General features: G+C 42.4%; 1 protein-coding gene across 2 annotated transcripts in view; it reads left to right on the top strand.

Moving 5' to 3' along the window:
* LEKR1 (leucine, glutamate and lysine rich 1) overlaps nucleotides 1-22,020 on the top strand; it is a 315,794-nt gene that overhangs the window by 234,452 nt on the left and 59,322 nt on the right. For both annotated transcript variants that reach the window (XM_069727447.1, XM_069727448.1), the window contains exon 8: nucleotides 13,309-13,386. In XM_069727447.1, coding sequence (XP_069583548.1) covers nucleotides 13,309-13,386 — 78 coding nt within the window. The remainder of the gene's footprint in view (nucleotides 1-13,308; nucleotides 13,387-22,020) is intronic.

Genomic DNA, 22,020 nt, shown 5'->3' with positions numbered 1-22,020 from the left:
GCACATGGTCATGGCCAATTTATGGTGAAATTCTGTTGTTTCCACTTCCGAATTATGGCCCAAACAGTGCACACTGGAAACTTCAGTAGTTTAGAAATTTTTCTGTAACAAATGCCATCAATATGTTTTGCAACAATAAGGTTGCGAAGGTCTTGAAACAGCTCACTGGTTATACCCATCTTAAATATTTCTTGTGTGGCACCTTGGTAATGAACTTCTAATAGCAAATACGTTTAGTAGGGAAAAGGTATAAGCCATATAGAAAATGCCCTAACGTTTAAAATAAATATACTTTATTATTAAAACCAAGGCAAACTGCCGTGTACAAAAGAAAACCAACACAAAAAAACCAAACAAAAAGGTGCTCAAAACAACAAAAAAATACTAATGGGGAAAAAGACTAGACAGCCCTAGCTATGGCACCTAGATATGCCCCTGCCTAGCTGCGGAGGTTGGCACCCTAGGGGGGAGCGTTGTGGCGCCCCCGCTCCACGACAGCTATCCCTATTGGCCCTGATAAATCCTACCGCCGCTAGTGAGCACCTCTACCCACAGGCTAAAGGATCCTCTAGCACTAAACAGAGGACTGCCTATGCTAGGGAAAATCTAGAACCCCAAGAATAAAAACATTGTATGAACACATAGGCGTATATAAATGAGGGAAACAAATAACACCGCCCTATAGGGGATCACTCATGTATCAGCCTCAGTGATCTAGGTATCACTTTGATAAGTGTCCCAAAAAAAATTGAGCAAGGGTCACAGACTCGCCTGTAGATAGCACATAAATGGAAGCAGACCAGGATAATGTACACTTCTGATTAGATACATATGTCATTAAGTGTAATACAGGACAAGTATAACACGTCATTAGTTTAGATCCCCTGCAAAAGACCAATCTGGTCCTGATACCAAAAGATCACCTTGCATAAATGCCAAAATATATGGGATATATAAATAGATACTCATCTCCCAGTGTGTCAGTGGTGGTTCCCTATACACCCTTAATACATAGCGCGCCTCTACGCGTTTCGCCCATGCGAGCTCCTCAGGAGGCCTGATGCAACGATAATGTGTGTCATATCTGATGGTAAACCTTGGTAATGAGACACCTGTTTTAGAGGCCATCAGTTGAACCAGCTGATATTATTTTTCCCTAAGTGGTAGAATTGCTTTCTAATTACTGATAGATGTTAGCTGGTGTCATGACTTTCCATGGCTTTTTGCATCGTTCTTCATGTGTTCAATACTTTTCCCTGTGTCATTTCTCATTATTACACGTAACTTAATTTATGGACAACTTTGGTTTGATTTCTTTGCCTGTGTGGATTGGATGGGTTGTTACCAACATCTGGTGAGAATTTCATGTCAATAGCACCTTTAGAAATATATTTACTTAGAACATTAGTGACGTGTTCAATGCTTATTTCAACCACTGTATATGTAGTAAGTAGATTAGAAATATCACTAACTTGCGCTGGATGCACATTATATGGGGACTGGTCATACATATCATCGTTAGAGGATAATAAGCAGGAATTGATGAAAACACCTTGCTTTTACCACCAAAACCTTTTGTATAAATATTTCAACATGGAGGAAATCAAGTCAAATTGTGTAATAGTTCTCATCTGCTCGCTGAGTACAGCACCGAGGCTTTGTTATGGACAATGTTACAACTCAGCTATAATATAGTATTGTGAGAATTGCCTAGAGAAATAAATCTCCGATTCTGGTTATATTGTTCTGCGGCCCCAGAAGACGCTCTATAGGATCAGCCGGCGCTGTTAGTATAAATATATGGACCTCACCATGGTAACGGACAGGCGATAGACGCTGTATCTCGCTCTACAGCAGGCCTCTGCCATGGAGTTATTTGCATGCCTCTTCCCATGTGTGCTGTCATTCCTTTCCTGGTCAACAAGTGATTAAAACCAGTATTTGTTAGTTCTTTGTTCCAGGTAACATCAGCCTGTTTAACCCCTTATTGGACTGCGTGTAAAATCTCTGGGTGGAACTAAACAAAGTGAACAAAATGTACAGAGAGGTGAACTCTAATTTGTTCCACAGGGAAGAATGAATAATTGAGCACGAGCTGCTAATTACTAACGTTTCTTTCCAGGACTTTCTTAGCTTGTTATTTGGTCCTAGCTATCGGCCAGACCTACAAGCTTAGCAGGAAAGAAAATCTTAGACTTGAAGTTTAAAGGAAACCTGTCACCTGATTTTGGCAGGCCCTGTGTTCGGTCCGATGGGCGGTGTTTTCTGTTGTTTCATTGAACCCTTCCTTTCCCACTGGCAGCACTATTTTCTTGAATGTGAGTTGGTTTCCTCCGTAGTACACGCGTGCGCAAGGCAATATTGTCTTGCGCACGCGCAGTATGCTTTGCCCAACTGCGGGCAAAGCCAAAAAGCATTAGTGCGCATACGCCGCCGCACTATGTCCCGGAACACAGCAAAATACTTCCGGGACATAGTGCAGCGGCACATGTGCACTAATGCTTTTCGGCTTTGCCCACAGTTGGGCAAGGCATATTACACGTGCGCAAGGTAAGATTGCCTTGTGCACTCGTGTACTACGGAGGAAACCAACTCACATTCAAGAAAATAGTGCGGCCAGCGGGAAAGGAAGGGGTGAATGAAACAACAGAAAACACCGCCCATCGGACCGAACACAGGGCCCGCCAAAATCAGGTGACAGGGTCCCATTAAGGGCAGTTTCACCCTCGCACACCTCGTTTTCAGTCTGTTTATTAAGGACAAGGTAGAAGTAAATCCAGGAGGCATCATACGGGTTCCTCTTTGACATTTTCCAACCACTTCGAATTAGATTTGCCCCGAAAAACTGGATGAAAAACTGCCACAAAAGCTGAGCTGTTTCAAAAAGAAATGTGTATGTGAAATCAGATGCAGATATTGTCCTTAGTGGGTTTTGGTCCCAGGACACCAGCACTGCAAGGTTGCAGTGCTAACCACTGAGCCACCGTGCTACCGTGCTAAAGGAGTTATTATACTGTATCTTCTACTACTGTCGCCTCCCATTGAACATTTTTTTCTTTGAAGAAGCAGTTTCAGAAAATGATGGTTTTTTATTATTTTCACGCAGAAAATGGAAAAAATTAAAAGGTTGAGCACTTGTATTCTCCTAGGCCCTGTGGTTATTGTGTTCACACTATATTTTTTTCTCCTAACACCCACCAGCAGTAAAAGCGCTTACAAAACATTCAAAAGAATCTTCCTATTCATTTCTATGGAAAAACAACTTGCTGTTCACATGTTCAAACTTTAAAATATGCCAAGCATTTAAAAGAAGTAACATGTCCATTTGCATCTTCCGCTCTGATCGTGCTCCCTTATAATTGTCATAATGAATTATGATTATAATCTGGTTATAATGTACCGTATATCTTCTGCACTTTACAATACAATCATTGGGAAGGCTCAAGAATTCCGTGAGATGGGAGCTCGTCTTTTTGTAAGTTTTTACTTCAAAAGACGCTAGCATTTTTTTCAATTGATTAATGGATTTCCAAAAACATGAGAAAAACAGCAATAAAAAGACACCCAAAAATGGTGAAAAAATGGTGAGCAAAAACGCTGGCATAAAATAAAATTAGCAAAAGGCTTCAGGAAGCTGCCAAATAATGCCAACATAAAAACCACTTCAGGAAAACAAAACGCTGAGATTATACAAAGTTGGATCAAACACTGTGGCTATGGCAAATGGCATGGAAATACACCCCAATACTGAACATCCGAAGGCTATGATTGATAATTACTAGATGAATTAATCATGATGGGATAAATAAACTGTCTAAGGCCCCATTTCCATGTGCAAAAAAACACTGTTTTTTTCCGCTACATTTTTTCTCTAGTTTTTGTACCAGTATACTCCCACCCCTCCAGTGCTGCCTTGGTTACGTCTGTGGCCCCTGATTTGCTGCAGTGGTCATGTTTCAGTAGAGAGGAGCAGCATGGATGAGTAGGTGATTGTCTTTTTTTTTATTATTCTTACAACACAGTAGAGTCATAAATGAAATAGGGGTTTACATACAGTTTAATTAAAGGAATCCTTTCTCGTGAAAAAAACACTTCTAACCCGCAGATGAGGGGTTAATCTGCAGATTAATAGCGTTCTGACCCTGCCCGGTGCCCATACTTGAAGCTCCGCTGCCAAGTGGAAATGAACATTATTCCTCCGCATTCAGCTACCAGTCACGGGGATGGCTCTGGCACGGGTTCAGTCACTGCTCTGTGTATAGAGAGTGGCGGCTGTAACCGCGCCCCTGGCACTGACTGACAGCTCGCTCAGCCGCCCCTCTGACTGGAAGCTGAACGCACCCGGGAGGAATAAAGTTCATTTCCTCAAGGCGCAGTGGGGCTCTTAAAGGGACACTGTCACCTGGATTTGGAGGGAACAATCTTCAGCCATGGAGGCGGGGTTTGGGGGTTTTTGATTCACCCTTTCCTTACCCGCTGGCTGCATGCTGGCTGCAATAATGGATTGAAGTTCATTCTCTGTCCTCCGTAGTACATGCCTGCACAAGGTGCAATCTTGCCTTGCGCAGGCGTGTACTATGGAGGACAGAGAATGAACTTCAATTCAATATTGCAGCCAGCATGCAGCCAGCGGGTAAGGAAAGGGTGAATCAAAAACCCCCAAACCCCGCCTCCATGGCTGAAGATTGTTCCCTCCAAATCCAGGTGACAGTGTCCCTTTAAGTGACAACGCCAAGCAGGGAGCAGGCTCAGAATGCTATTAAGCTGCAGATTGACCTCATATTTGCAACTTAATAGCATTTTTTCATGTGACAGGTTCCCTTTAGCATAAAAAAATCAAGTACTGACAGTTCTGCAAAATGCTAAATTTTACGATTCTTTGTCACAGATGACAGCAGGAGGAATTGCGCAGATCCCACCGCTGCCACTAGTTTGTCAAGGGACGCAACTCAGCTGCCTCCAATCTTCAGGACAATTACACAATTGACTGACAAGTGACGTACGAGGTCGCAGCTGCTCCCCTACTAGGCCAGTTATTGAAGAGCTCACCGTGATCGTATGGAATATACTAGTTGCTTCCACAAAATTAGAATATCATCAAAAAGTGAATTTATTTCAGTTCTTCAATACAAAAAGTGAAACTCATATATTATAATAATAATAATAATAATTTTTATTTATATAGCGCCAACATATTCCGCAGCGCTTTACAAATTATAGAGGGGACTTGTACAGACAATAGACATTACAGCATAACAGAAATACAGTTCAAAACAGATACCAGGAGGAATGAGGGCCCTGCTCACAAGCTACAATCTATAGGAAAAGGGGAGACACGAGAGGTGGATGGTAACAATTGCTTTAGTTATTCGGACCGGCCATAGTGTAAGGCTCGGGTGTTCATGTAAAGCTGCATGAACCAGTTAACTGCCTAAGTATGTAGCAGTACAGACACAGAGGGCTATTAACTGCATAAAGTGAATGAGAACATAATGCGAGGAACCTGATTTTTTTTTTTTTATTATTTTTTATAAATAGGCCACACAGGGATCGTTAGGTTAATGCATTGAGGCGGTAGGCCAGTCTGAACAAGTGAGTTTTTAGGGTACGCTTAAAACTGTGGGGATTGGGGATTAATCGTATTAACCTAGGTAGTGCATTCCAAATAATCGGCGCAGCACGTGTAAAGTCTTGGAGACGGGAGTGGGAGGTTCTGATTATTGAGGATGCTAACCTGAGGTCATTAGTGGAGCGGAGGGCACGGGTAGGGTGGTAGACTGAGACCAGAGAGGAGATGTAGGGTGGTGCAGAGCCATGGAGTGCTTTGTGGATGAGGGTAATAGTTTTGTACTGGATTCTGGAGTGGATGGGTAGCCAGTGTAATGACTGGCACAAGGTAGAAGCATCGGTGTAACGGTTGGTGAGGAATATGATCCTGGCAGCAGCATTCAGGACAGATTGGAGTGGGGAAATTTTGGTAAGAGGGAGGCCGATTAGTAGAGAGTTACAATAGTCCAGACGAGAATGAATAAGTGAAACAGTAAGAGTTTTTGCAGAGTCGAAAGTAAGAAAAGGGCGAATTCTAGAAATGTTTTTGAGATGCAGGTAAGAAGAGCGAGCCAGTGATCGAATGTGGGGGGTGAATGAAAGGTCAGAATCAAGGATGACCCCAAGGCAGCGGGCATGTTGCTTTGGAGTAATGGTGGAACCGCACACGGAGATGGCAATGTCAGGCAAAGGTAGGTTAGTAGAGGGAGAGAACACGAGGAGTTCAGTTTTTGACAGGTTGAGTTTCAGATAGAGGGAGGACATGATGTTAGAGACAGCGGTAAGACAATCACTGGTGTTTTCTAAAAAGGTCGGCGTGACAACAGGAGAAGAGGTGTATAATTGGGTGTCGTCAGCATATAGATGGTACTGGAAACCAAATCTACTGATTGTTTGTCCAATAGGGGCAGTATACAACGAGAAGAGGAGGGGGCCTAGGACTGATCCTTGAGGAACCCCAACAGTAAGGGGAAGGTATTATTATATAGTGATTACAAACGGAATGATCTATTTCAAGTGTTTATTTCTGTTAATGTTGATGATTATGGCTTACAGCCAATGAAAACACAAAAGTCATTATCTCAGTAAATTAGAATACTTTATAACACCAGCTTGAAAAATGATTTTAAAATACGAAATGTTGACCTACTGAAATGTATGTTCAGTAAATGTACTCAATACTTGGTTGGGGCTCCTTTTGCATAAATTACTGCATCAATGCGGCGTGGCATGGAGGCGATCAGTCTGTGGCACTGCTGAGGTGTTATAGAAGCCCAGGTTGCTTTGATAAGAGCCTTCAGCTCGTCTGCATTGTTGGGTCTGGTGTCTCATCTTCCTCTTTACAATTCCCCATAGATTCTCTATGGGGTTAAGGTCAGACGAGTTTGCTGGCCAATTAAGCACAGTGATACTGTTGTTTTTACACCAGGTATTGGTACTTTTGGCAGTGTGGACAGGTGCCAAGTCCTGCTGGAGAATGAACTTTCCATCTCCAAAAAGCTTGTCGGCAGATCGAAGCATGAAGTGCTCTAAAATTTCCTGGTAGACGGCTGTGCTGACTTTGGTCTTGATAAAACACAGTGGACCTGCACCAGCAGATGACATGGCTCCCCAAAGCATCACTGATTGTTGAAACTTCACACTAGACCTCAAGCAGTATGGATTGTGGCCTCTCCACTCTTCCTCCAGACTCTGGGACCTTGATTTCCAAATGAAGTGCAAAATTTACTTTCATCTGAAAACAACATCTTGTACCACTGAGCAACAGTCCAGTTCTTTTTCTCCTTGGCCCAGATAAGACGCTTCTGGCATTGTCTATTGGTCATGAGTGGCTTGACACAAGGAATGTGACACTTGTAGCCCATGTCCTGAGTACGTCTGTGTGTGGTGGCTCTTCAAGCAATGACTCCAGCGTCCAGTTCTTGTGAATCTCCCCCAAATTTTTGAATTGCCTTTCCTTAACAATCCTTCCTAGGTTGTGGTTATCCCAGTTGCTAGTGCACCTTTTTCTACTACACTTTTTTCTTTCACTCAACTTTCCATTAACATGCTTGGATACAGCACTCTGTGAACAGCCAGCTTCTTTAGCAATGACCTTTTGTGGCTTACCCTCCTTGTGGAGTGTGCCAATTACGGCCTTCTGGACATCTGTCAAGTCAGCAGTCTTCTCCATGATTGTGGAGCCTACTGAAACAGATTAAGGGACCTTTTTAAATGCTTAGGAAGCCTTTGCAGGTGTTTTTTGTTAATTATTCTAATTTACTGAGATAATGACTTTTGGGTTTTCATTGGCTGTAAGCCATAAACATCAGCATTAACAGAAATAAACACTTGAAATAGATCACTCTGTTTGTAATGACTCTATATAGTATATGAGTTTCACTTTTTGTTTTGAAGAACTGAAATAAATGAACTTTTTGATGATATTCTAATTTTGTGAGAAGCACCTGTATATACATGTAAACCTTTATTATAAATAATAAAAGGAACTGCCAGCAGCCACTACTAATCATTTATACAGGCTAATTGGACACCAGTTACATGTAGTGTATGGCTTAATGGGTGCGATTTACAGAGCAAGAATAACAGAGCTATTAAAGGAGACATCTAAGAAGTTAGATACAGTGAGGTCTCTAACTGCTTAGATGCAAATAGTGACTGTGGCATGTAGGGGGTTAAATGCCTGGGATACTAGACGTACAATTGGTTCAATCTTTATGAATGAGTGTGTGTGTCTGCTATATGTACGTGGGCTCTTGCTTAGAATGATTGCTGCATGTGAGGAATAAGTGCATGCTATAATTGGCCCTCGTCAAGTGTGACGATGCTCCCATCAGTCAGAGTATACGTTGTTCTGAGTCACATCTTTTGTCAGTAATGACTGGTTTGGTAATACAGTATTCTAGTCCTAGCATTCTGATAAGGGCCTGAGTGATTGTAACTACCCATATAAAACCCACTGGTGGCATCACTGATTGTATAATTATTATAATGTACCTTTCAAGATAACTAGAGGTTGTAACATGATTGTTTGATCATAATGTGGTTATAATGTATATCTTCTGCACAGTGACAATTGGTAAAGGGAATCTGTCTCCAGGTGTTTGCTACCCTATTTGAGAGCAGCATAATGTAGGAGCGGAGACCTTGATTCCAGCCATGTATAACTTACTGGATGCTGCAGTTTTGATTAAGGATAGTTTTTTCACTGCAGCAGTACTAGTTCTCAGAATGCTGAGCCCTGTATAACCTCGCCAATGAAACTGATAGTTTTTGTGTACACTCTTCATAGGCAGAAAGCTGCAAATCAGTGTCGCAGCTGGGTTTATACCGAGCTCGTGAATGTGGAGGACTACTTAATAGCAGATTTACTAGTTCTCTAGTGATAATCTCCTACTGATAAAATAGTAATTATAATAAAACTGCAGCAAGCAGCCCAGTAAGTGACACATTACTGGAATCAGGGTCTCTGGGCCTACATCATGCTGCTCTGACATTAGGTGACAAAAAACTAGTGGCAGATTCCCTATAAGTGTAAATAAAATCTTAGGTTTGAAATTAGTGTCATGGCTTATTTGATGGTTTTCTTTTTATATGTTTTCTGTTGTTTGTTGTTCTATGGACAAACCTAGAAACTACAGACTCCCCAAACTGGGAATAATTTTATCCACCAAGTCAGTCACTATCACTGACTCGAAAGTGGGCTGATATACTAAAATGCAATACTTTATATAATAGATAACTATACTCTACTTCCACTTGTCTAATATCCCAATGATGCTGAGCTAAGATAAATTGTTTTCCACCCTGGGAAAGAAAGCAAGAGATGAAAAACACTAGAGGAGAGCTGTCGATAACCAGAAGAACTGTTTTCCCTCTGTCCTGCAAAGGCCACCCATTCAGAGTGCAGAATACTGGTCTGCAAAAGATTTCAGTCTGAAGGCATTTCATTCATTCTGTAATGTACACTTCGGGAGATGTACACGGACTTATGGCCGACACTGCAGTGCTGATCGTGGACCTCAGCAGCCACCATAGGAGTCCGCTCAGACTCGTGAGTCTGACGGTAACAATGACAAAACAAATTTATGTGTGGTCTGATTTAGCTTTATAATATTGCCTTCCATCCGTCATTTTAATATTAACATACACATGCAGATTCTGACTACACAGGGTTTGTAGTCTGTTACCACGGAGACACCTAGTTCTTTATACTAGCTGTACATACAAAACAATAGGAGACTTTTAATTACAACCAGTGGAGAGTTGTGTATTTTTTCATTGTAAATGTGATGGTCATCCCTTAGAAAGAAAATAGTAGGTATCTAATATGGCAGCTAAATAGTAAACATAATAAAAAGACAGTTTTTTCTTACCCCTAACTTAACACGGGTCTGAACTTTTAAATAGTTGATAAATATTGTTTCAGTGTATAGATGCCTACTTTCTATAATTTAAAGTGATAGGTCAGCTGTCACATCATTCTCTTAAAGAGGTAATACAGTGCCGCTCATCTCCTCCCATGTCATGTTTACAGATATCTGCTAGGTTCGATGTGTTAGCGGCAGACATCATGGATCTGTAGGTGTGACATCTTCTGCCCTTCTCACCTACCGATGTTGAAGAACGTGGAGCCTGATGACCCCTCTAAACTTATCAAAATAAGCAAGGACTAATATGTCTAATAAGAGGTGGTGAGTTCTCCTTCAATGGAAGTCTTCAGAGGCAGGACAGACATCTGTTTGAGATGGTTTAGTGAATCCCGCATTGAGCAGGAGGTTGGACACGATGACCCTGGAGGTCCCGTCCAACGCTACCATTCTTCATAAATCTTCCTTTGTAATTACCGTATTCATTGTGATGACATCAGCATATCTGGGTCAGTCTGCAGCTGCGTGCGGCTCTCGGAAACGTTCTACTTACCTTGATTGTGAGAGTGAGATCAATTTGTTTCCTTTAATACAAGAGCGATATCCAATTACGTTATGATTTGTATTAGAAACATGTAGTCTGGTCGTAAAACACTAATAAGGTATTTCATACGGCCCTATAAATGTTTGATAAATCATTACAGATCTTACATTTACTGATGAACATTATGTCTTTGTTCTAAATACATTGCGTGGAGACATAGTCTTACAAAAATCAGCGATTGAGGTCATGAACTGATTCACCCTGGGTCTAAATGTCTGCAACCTAACAGAAGCTTACCTACAGAGCAGCTCTCGTTTTTGGCCGATGGATGGAACAGTGAGGGACTCCATCTGTTATGGCCGTATTCACTAAAGAGGATAAAGACTGGGTTTGTTTTTGAGATAACTCTTTTAAGATGAGTCATGTGTGTCAACATCTTAAAGGATGCCTATAATGGGTAAATTAGTGATCAAGGGGTGCTGCTCCCATAGCCAGACTTTTGTAATTGGGTGGAGGTCTGTATTCTGATGCCTATCATCAAGCAGAACTGTACATTTGACTGGAACATCGCAAAAAATAATACTGCACTGCTGAAAACATAGCAGAGAAAAATGATGGGAGGGGGGGTGGTCTGTGACTGGAGCTGTAAGCACCTGCTAGTTTAACCATCCATGAGAATCTAAAGGTACCTTCACACATAACGATTTCGTTAACGATATCGTTGCAACATCACGCTTTTTGTGACGTAGCAACGATCCCGCTAACGATATCTTTATGTGTGACAGCGACCAACGATCAGGCCCCTGCTGGGAGATCGTTGGTCGTGGGGAATGATCAGGACCTTTTTTTTGGTCGCTGATCACCCCGCTGTCATCGCTAGATCGGCGTGTGTGACGCCGAGCTAGCGATATGTTCACCTGTAACCAGGGTAAACATCGGGTTACTAAGTGCAGGGCCGCGCTTTGTAACCCGATATTTACCCTGGTTACCATTATAAATGTTAAAAACAAAAAAAAAACAGTACATACTCACATTCTGATGTCTGTCACGTCCCCCGGCATCAGCTTCCCTGCACTGTGTCAGCGCCGGCCGGCCGTAAAGCAGAGCACAGCGGTGACGTCACCGCTCTGCTTTACGGCCGGCGCTTACACAGTGCAGGGAAGCGGACGCCGGGGGACGTGACAGACATCGGAATGTGAGTATGTAGTGTTTTTTTTTTTTTTAAACTTTTACAATGGTAACCAGGGTAAATATTGGGTTACTAAGCGCGGCCCTGCACTTAGTAACCCAATATTTACCCTGGTTACCCGGGGACTTCGGCATCGTTAAAGACAGTTTCAACGATGCCGAAGTTGTTCCCCTGATCGTTGATCGCTGGAGAGAGCTGTCTGTGTGACAGCTCCCCAGCGACCACACAACGACTTACCAACGTTGGTAAATCGTTTAGTGTAACGGTACCTTTATAGATGTCCTTATTAATGTCTAACACCAGTGGTGTTTGACATCCAGATAAGAGATTGTCCTGCCGATTGGTGACAAATAAGGACTTGAGTTGCCTTTGCTTCACAAATGCTCTTGGTTCTGAAACAATGGGATAGGGTAATAAAAAGACACATAGCTTCTCCTAGTGCCATGAATTCAAGATGGATTTGTAACCCCATGCTTGTACCAAATCACCACCGAGCCGTTCTCCTTAGAAGTTGTTCAGTGAGAGGGCTCAAAATTGGGAGTCAAGATATGATATCGGTCTAAGTAAATGAGAGAAAATCTGCAACAGCCGATCAGAGGTGTTTTTTGATGTCTAGAAAAATATGTAGAATTGAGAGTCCTCAGTGGTTGATACCTTTTAATGGCTAACTGAAAAGATGGTAACAAATTGCAAGCTTTCGAGACTACTCAGGTCTCTTCATCAGGCATAGACTAATACAAAATCTGAAGAATCACATATTTATATTTATTCAGAATTTCTTTTAGTCTTTGCCTGATGAAGAGACCTGAGTACTCTCGAAAGCTTGCAATTTGTTACCATCTTTTCAGTTAGCCATTAAGAGGTAGAAACCACCGAGGACTCTCAATTCTACATATTTTTCTATCCACTGGCTACCACGGTACCAAGATATATAGCTTTCCTGTATTCTGATGTCTAGGCATCCACGCAAATAATTAACATGAAGTCCTGGGAAAAATACTGAGCCTAGTTTGCTACCAGTTGAGGACGTTCATATGGATTACAAGGTGGATGCAGCGTATTGTAGACTAATAAATATTTTATTTTTGCTCAGAAGTATAAAAAACAACAAATGGGCATAAAAATAGAGGTATGAATTCCATGCAACGCGTTTCAGCTCCACAACTCCTTCTCCTTCCATACTGACTTCTTTTTATGTTCTGTGATTCTGTAGTTGTCTCTTTTGCTGAGAATACAAATTTCTGTCAGGATGATTAAAGTCAGTTTCAACTCTTTAATGCCTTGTAATTAGTAGGACAGTCCTAATCAGTGACTAGCAGCTATCTGTGTATGCTTATTCATACAGGGAAGGCTTTCTGCTACTCGAAGGCTGCTCACCGGACCACTGAGCCAAGAATAAGCAGGGATTTCAGGATTTCAATTAATAAATCACAATACTGAAGTTTTTACCACAAAACTATGAATCAATCTATTTGGATTCTCTTGCTCTATAACTTGGTGCCAAAATATTAAACAGCATTTTCATGGTTGCAGGTTCCTTTTATGACCATAGCGCATTAAGGCCTGTTAGGTCCCTTACATGTGGCTCTTTAGACTGCTGATTTGACAGCATAGTTATATTTATTGATATTCATTATACTTATCTTTTTTTTTATTAGAATTAAAGCCAAAGAAGCAAATGACTTCCATAATAAACTTCAAAGAATGGAATTTGATAAAGAAGCAATAATACTAAAGTAAGTGTTGAACTTTGCATCCATTTAATCTTAGAAATAAGCCTAAATATGAACCAACTCAGCATGAAAGGTCATTGACACAAATAATCAGCTGAAGAGAACACATACAGTACAGACCAAAAGTTTGGACACACCTTCTCATTCAAAGATTTTTCTGTATTTTCATGACTATGAAAATTGTATATTCACACTGAAGGCATCAAAACTATGAATTAACACATGTGGAATTATATACTTAACAAAAAAGTGTGAAACAACTGAAATTATGTCTTATATTCTAGGTTCTTCAAAGTAGCCACCTTTTGCTTTGATTACTGCTTTGCACACTCTTGGCATTCTCTTGATGAGCTTCAAGAGGTAGTCACCGGAAATGGTTTTCACTTGACACGTGTGCCCTGTCAGGTTTAATAAGTTTTATTTCTTGCCTTATAAATGGGGTTGAGACCATCAGTTGTGTTGTGCAGAAGTCTGGTGGATACACAGCTGTTAGTGCTACTGAATAGACTGTTAGAATTTGTATTATGGCAAGAAAAAAGCAGCTAAGTAAAGAAAAGCGAGTGGTCATCATTACTTTAAGGAAGGTCAGTCAGTCCGAAAAATTGGGAAAACTTTGAAAGTGTCCCCAAGTGCAGTTTCAAAAACCATCAAGTGCTACAAAGAAACTGGCTCACATGAGGACCGCCCAGGAAAGGAAGACCAAGAGTCACCTCTGCTTCTGAGGATAAGTGTATCTGAGTCACCAGCTTCAGACATTTTAAGTCCCTTCCCACTCCCAAAAGAAAAAAAAAAAGAAAAAAAAAAAAAAAAAAAAAAAAAATATATATATATATATATATATATAGTTTAAAACTCACCCTCTCCATTCTTATGTGGTAAAGAAGGTAATATGTGATCTGTAAGTGTCACGGGTTTGCTGCAACATATCAGGGCCAGAAGACAGCAGCGTCGGATTTCTCCTACTCCTACACTGATTAGAAGCACTTCTCCTACATACTAAATGGTTCAGGTTTCTGTTAGCAGTAGAGGGGTTAAACTGTTCAGCTTAGCGTCTCTGATGTCTTTCTGCTTGGATGATCTCAGCTGTTCAGTATTGGCCACTCCACTCTCCTTTATATACTCACCTTTGAAAATCTGGATTGCAAGTGTTAGGGTATGCTCTCATCTACATATGAAAAGTAGCTGAGATTCTCAGAAAGAAAAGTTGGAGAGTGTCAGGTGAGTGTTATGTGTTTTTTTCTCACCTAGTCTCAGCTATCATCCATATGCCATGCGAGTGTGTGTTTACATACAGTAGTTTTCGGTCATTTCAAGCTAGTTTTTCAACTAATTAAATAATCTTAGATACTGATATAGATTTAAATATGTCAAGTGAGATATATAATTAGTGCAGTGCGAGTGTAGCTTACTGCACATGTATTTACATAATAATTAAAAAGTTAAAAGAAAAAATGGTGTGAGGCCCCCCTAATCTTTAATAATCATCTGAGGGAAACCTGACAGCTGGGGCTGATGTTTATAGCCTGGGAATGGGGTAATACCCATTGAGCTTCCCAGAATATTAATATCAGCTCACAGCTGTCTACTTAGCCGTTACTGGTTATTAGAATGTGGGACTCCAAAAACAAAAGGAAGCCATCTTAATTAATAACCAGCAAAGGCTAGGCAGACAGCTGCAGGCTGATATTAATAGGCTACGAAGGGGCCATGGATATTGACCCCTTCCAGACTAAAAACAGCTCTCAGCCACTCCAGAAATGGCACATTGATAAGATGCGCTAAATCTGGCCTCATTTTTCCCACTTGCCGTGGTGTGATGACAAGTAGGCTAATAGTGTTGAGCTTGATATCAGCTTTGTATTGTCAGGTGACATCAAGCCCAGGGGTTAAATTGGAGAGGCGTCGATAAGATGCCCCTATTATTAACCTCCATAGTCATATTGTAAAAAATACACAGCCAGAATAAAGTCCTTTAATTGAAAGACACAGACACCTTTTTTTTTTTTTAAATTAACACTCCTCACCCTCTTTTACCCATGTATTAATGTAAATGAAAAAATAATAAACCACCATATTCCTTTCCTGTCCGACGAGAATCCAATTTCTCCCACGAAGAACTCAAGCTCTGGTACATATGGGTGGTTTCTTGAGCGGTGGCATGATGCAATTACGCTCCTGCAGTGTGTAATCCTGGCGTGAGAAAGGTCACCGGAGTTCATAGCTGATGAACACAGGTCATGTCACTGACATCATCGCTCGCTCTGTGATAAAGTTATGTATTCTGACGGTTCACTCTGTGAATTTACTGTATGCAGCTGATAAAATGTCAGGTTTCTATGAGATGGATGCATAAAATCCGTGTACCATGCAATTTTTTTCTCGCACCCATTGACTTTCATTAGTGAGTCTCGGCCATTTCACGTAGCCATACACAGCATTCTGCAAATTTTTTCTCTCTCCCAATTCCAGGTGAGGAAAAACTTGCAGATGAACACTGCCTCATTGACTACCATTGTAGCGAGTGTAATGCAGATTTTCTCACATTGCACTTGCCGAGTTTAACCCCTTCATGACCGAAGGTAGTTTTGGTTTTGCGTTTTCGTTTTTTGCTACCCCTCTTCGCAGAGCCATAACTTTTAATTTTTCCATCAATATGGCCATGTGAGGGCTTGTTTTTTGCGGGACAAGATGTACTTTTTGAACGACGCCATTGGTTTTAACATATCGTGTCCTGGAAAAGGGGAAAAAATCTAAGTGAGATGAAATTGCAAAAAAAGTGCAATCCCACAGTTGTTTTTTGTTTTGCTTTTTACTAGGTTCACTACATGCTAAAACTGACCTGCCATTATGATTCTCCGGGTCATTATGAGTTCATAGACACCAAACATGTCTAGGTTCTTTTTTATCTAAGTGGTGAAAAAAATTCCAAACCAAAAAATAATTGCTCCATTTACAGATACCCATAGTGTATCTCAGGTCGGTTGAGGGCTTATTTTTTTACGTTTTTAATTATACTATTTTGGTGCAGATACGATCTTTTGATCACCCGTTATTGCACTTCAATAGAATGTCGTGGCCACCAAAAAAAACGTAATTCTGTCGTTTTTACTTTTTTCTCACTTCGCCGTTTAGCGATCAGTTTAATCCTTTTTTTTATTGATTGGGCGATTCTGAACGTGGCGATACCAAATATGTGTATGTTTGATTTTTTTATTGTTTTATTTTGAATGGGGCAAAAGGGGGGTGATTTGAACTTTTATATTTTTTTATTTTTTTATGTTTTTAAAAACTTTTTTTTTACTTTTGGCTTGCTTCAATAGTCTCCATGGGAGCTGCCACAACCCGATCGGCTCTGCTACATACAGGCAATGATCAGATCTCCTGCATTTAGCAGGATACCGAACTCACTATGATCGCTGACCACCGGGTGGCGCTCATAGCAATCCAGCAGTGACAACAATAGAGGTCTCCAGAAGACCTCTGGTTGTCATGCCAACCGATGGGCGGATTTCCGGCGCGATTGCCAGAAATGCATGTTAAATGCCGCTGTCAGCGCTTGACAGCAGCATTTAAAGGGTTAACAGCCGCGGAGGATCATGATTCCTCCCGTGGCAGTAACCGGCACATGTCAGCTGATCAGATCAGCTGTCATGTGCTGGAAAAGGTGCAAGCTCACCGCCGGAGCCCGCACCAAACAGTTGTAGGCATCCAATGACAGATAGATCCGTCATTGGTCGTTAAGGGGTTAAACGCTGATGTGAGATCACTCTAAAGGTACCTTCACACTGATCAACTTTCCAACGATCACGACCAGCGATACGACCTGGCCGTGATCGTTGGAAAGTCCTTGTGTGGTCGCTGGAGAGCTGTCACACAGACAGCTCTCCAGCGACCAACGATGCCGAAGTCCCCGGGTAACCAGGGTAAACATCGGGTTACTAAGCGCAGGGCCGCGCTTAGTAACCCAATGTTTACCCTGGTTACCATTGTAAATGTAAAAAAAAAAACAGTACATACTCACATTCCGGTGTCTGTCACGTCCCTCGCCTTCAGCTTCCCACACTGACTGTGAACGCCGGCCGGCCGTAAAGCAGAGCACAGCGGTGACGTCACCGCTGTGCTTTACGGCCAGCGCTCACAGTCAGTGCGGGAAGCTGAATGCAAGGGACGTGATAGACACTGGAATGTGAGTATGTAGTGTTTTTTTTTTACATTTACAATGGTAACCAGGGTAAATATTGGGTTACTAAGCGCGGCCCTGCACTTAATAACCCGATATTTACCCTGGTTACCAGTGAACACATCGCTGGATCGGCATTACACACGCCGATCCAGCGATGACAGCAGGTGATCCAGCGACGAAATAAAGTTCTGGCCTTCTAGCTCCGACCAGCGATGTCACAGCAGGATCCAGATCGCTGCTGCGTGTCAAACACAACGAGATCGCTATCCAGGACGCTGCAACGTCACGGATCGCTATCGTTATCGTTCAAAAGTTGCTGAGTGTGACGGTACCTTAAGTCTTATACTGCCTGGTGTGGAGTTGTTGGTGATAGGGTTTGGAGTGTTGATCTGTGACTGTTGCTTGGTGTTTCGGCTGTGTGCAAATCCTCATTCTCTCCTATTTAGTTTTCCTTTTCTCCCCAGTGTTCCTCTCTGTTGTCTTTGTGCGCATATTTGTATGATAGGTATTTTCATTTATCCCTGTGCATCCTCCCTTGTTAGTCTGATGTGTGTATATACATACACTATTACTCAACATTTTCCTGTTTGGTGAAGGGGGACATATATAGGGCTGATTCAGGAGTTCAGCTAGGTATGCAGCCTCAGTGTCTTCACCATCATAAGTAATTCTTGAAGCAGGGATTGCTATGGCGCCCTTAGCGTTGGGGACAGTGAAGTAGCCCCTGGCCCTGGGTAATCCGGCAACAGAGTTGTAACACTAGGCTCATGTGAGCCACTCAAATAAGATAAAGAAACAGTTGTCAAAGCCCACTAAAATGGCAGGAGTATTGGAGTATTTGTTTAAGGCACTTGCCATGTCTCCCAAAATGTCCAAGAGGCTTTCGGAAAAAGAGGAAGAGTTTGCAAATCACCCAAGAACCTCTGAAGCCTCCTAGAAACTTCCAGTACTTCTGGTAGATCCCTGCATTGTAAAACCATGTACTGGGCATAGAAGAGCCATGGAGGGGCTTGACATAAAAAATTAAACGTGTGGAGTACATATTTTGAGCAGCACCAGACAAATTCCCTGAGGGGGCTATCTTTAAAAGTTGAATTGACTTTGTGGTACTTGCTACTACAGTGCCTTATGAAAGTATTTGGCCCCCTGGAACTTTTCAACCTTTTCCCACATATCATGCTTCAAACATAAAAATACCAAATGTAAATTTTTGGTGAAGAACCAACAATTGTAAAGTTGAACGAAATTTATTGGTTATTTAAAATTTTTGTGGAAATTCAAAAACTGAAAAATGGGGCGTGCAATATTATTCGGCCCCTTTACTTTCAGTGCAGCAAACTTACTCCAGAAGTTCATTGTGGATCTCTGAATGAGCCAATATTGTCCTAAATGCCTAATGATGGTAAATATAATCCACCTGTGTGTAATCAAGCCTCCATATATATGCACCTGCTCTGTGATAGTCTCAGGGTTCTGTTTGAAGCACAGAGAGCATCATGAAGATGAAGGAACACAACAGGCAGGTCTGTGATACTGTTGTGGAGAAGTATAAAGCCAGATGTGGATATAAAATGATTTCCAAAACTTTAAACATCCCAAGGAGCACTGTGCAAGCGATCATATTGAAATGGAAGGAGTGTCATAGCACTGCAAATCTACCAAGACCCGGACGTCCCTCAAAACTTTTATCTCAAACAAGGAGAAGACTGATCAGAGATGCAGTCAAGAGGCCCATGATCACTCTGGATGAACTGCAGAGATCTACAGCTGAGGTGGGACAGTCTGTCTGGAGCGCCCCCAGACACAGGGCCACAGGTCACTCGGTACCGGTCCTTTCTGCTCGGTTACGCGGTTGCCACGGTGGCTGGACCCGGTCGTGAGCCTGCTAAGGGGCGTCCAATAAAGGTTTTGGTACAGTCTGTCAGGGGTTCGTGACGCCACCTGTGGTGTTCGGTCAGGGTGACCGACGCTGCTGTGGGGTCCACTGGGGCGATGGAATGGCAGCTGGATGGTATAACTTCCCACAGGTGAAGTGTGTCCCCAGGACTTCCCAGATATGTAGATGGTGATGTGTCAGGTGCAGTCAATAATGAGGACACAAGGTTGCAGTCTCTTTACCTCTTTTCTGAAGGCTTCAATATCCTCAATCCAGAGCACGTTCAACCAGGCTCTCAGAGACCGGCCGGTCCGATGGGCACATCCAGAGTTTCCTTCGCAGATGGAAATCGTTGCCTACCAATAGCGCCTGTGTGTTGTAGTCCTATCCTGCTGAGCATTCGGAATAGTCCTCGCAACTGCTGCTCTCGTTCGTTCGTTCTCTACAGCTTTCTCTCTCTCTCTCGTTCTTTGGTTCCAGATGTTACTAGTTTCTAACGTCCCCCAGATATGTTATGGCTAGGACGCCACCCGTTTGACAGGATGGCTTGGAGGTCTTCCGGGACCCTAGAGACGCCCCTCTCCCAATGTTGCCCCCTATGTCTTCGTAGGTGTAGAAGGTAGACAGCCAACCTATGATTAACTGTCCAGCGGAATTTGAAGTAAGGCCTGAAGTCAGTTACTCCTACGGTGATCCGGCCACCGACTACGTGCCTCAGTAAGATGTTGCCTTCTTTTCTCGGCACGACTCTTACTGGCTCTCCTTTGTGCTGATCTCGTTTACACGTTTCCACAATATCCTTCCCTTCGTGTCTCCTTCTTAGGATACCGCCGCAGGGTGTGCAGGCGCGGTTCCGTTACGTTCTGTTCTGTTCGCTAGGCACCTGCCAGGTTCCCACGCCTGACAGGGACCCCCCTGTGCCTTCTCCCTGCAACACCCCCTGCCACGGGATGTTGCCTGGTTCCAACCCAGTCAGCTTCTCACTAACTTCCTCCCCAGCCCCTAGTTTTACCAGTGTGAGGAGTGGCCCAATAAATAAAGCCTTTTTCTCCCCCTAGTGGCCAGAGTGTGAAGTGTAATGTACCGCTGCTCCCCTTAGCGGCAGAGCGCCATACTGCAACGACCAGGTCTCTGGGGCGCTGCATGTCCATAGAACAACAATCAGTCGTACACTGCACAAATCTGTCCTTATATGGAAGAGTGTCACGAAGAAAGCCATTTCTCAAAGATATCCATAAAAAGACTCTTTAAAGTTTGGAACAAGGCGCCTGGGAGACACCAAACATGTGGAGGAAGGTGCTCTGGTCAGATGAAACCAAAATCAAACTTTTTGGCAACAATGCTAAATTATATGTTTGGTGTAAAGGCAACACAGCTCATCACCCTGAACACAGCATCCCCACTGTCAAATATGGTGGTGGCAGCACCATGGTTTGGGCCTGCTTTTCCTCAGCAGGGACAGGGAAGATGGTTAAAATTGATGGGAAGATGGATGGAGCAAAATACAGGACCATTCTTGAAGAAAACCTGTTGAAGTCTGCAAAAGACCTGAGACTGGGACGGAGATTTGTCTTCCAACAAGAAAATGATCCCAAACATAAAGCAAAATCTACAATTGAATGGTTCACAAATAATCGTACCCAGGTGTTAGAATGGCCAAGTCATAGTCCAGACCTCAATCCAATCGAGAATCTGTGGAAAGACCTGAAAACTGCTGTTCACAAACAATCTCAATCAAATCTCACTGAGCTCGAGCTGTTTGCCAAGGAAGAATGGGCAAGAATTTCAGTCTCTTGATGTATAAAACTGATAGAGACATAGCCCAAGCGACTTGCAGCTGTAATCGCAGAAAAAGGTGGCGCAACAAAGTTTTAAGTTAAAGGGGCCGAATAATATTGCACGCTCCACTTTTCAATTTTTGAATTTCCACGAAAATTTAAAATAAGCAATACATTTCGTTCAACTTCACAATTGTGTTCCACTTGTTGTTGATTCTTCACCAAATATTTACATTTGGTATCTTTATGTTTGAAGCATGATATGTTGGAAAAGGTTGAAAAGTTCCAGGGGCCGAATACGTTCGCAAGGCACTGTATATGCTGTGAGTATTTGAGGTCTTCCACTTATACTTGCTTAGACAGCTTTTCTCACAATCTCCAGGTTGCTGGTGGTGGAGTCTGTTACCAGACCTGTCCATCAGTCTCCTCCTATTTAAAAATGGCTTTCACTTGCACAGTGTTTTTCAATTGGAGTATACCGATGGTCATATTTGGTCACGTGCTCCTTCATCAGCAGCCATTTTGAGAACAGGAGTGCAGTGCAGTGTGTGAAGACGTCTGCACTTACAAGCGAGCAAAAATTCACAAAGAAGAACTTTGAAATCCGTCTATCTGTCACGATCTTATGCTGCCCTCAGACAGGACGGCATGACGGACATGACAACTGCTCTTTAAGGCTATGTGCACACGTTCAGGATTTCTCGCAGAAAATTCCTGAGAATTCCGGACATTTTCTGCAAGAAATCCGCAAGAAAACCGCATGCGTTTTTTGCTGCCATTTTGCCGCGTTTTTGCCGCAG

This window comes from Ranitomeya imitator, chromosome 5 (assembly GCF_032444005.1).
Source record: "Ranitomeya imitator isolate aRanImi1 chromosome 5, aRanImi1.pri, whole genome shotgun sequence".
Taxonomy (NCBI): domain Eukaryota; kingdom Metazoa; phylum Chordata; class Amphibia; order Anura; family Dendrobatidae; genus Ranitomeya; species Ranitomeya imitator.
This window is presented reverse-complemented; position numbering and strand designations above follow the sequence as displayed.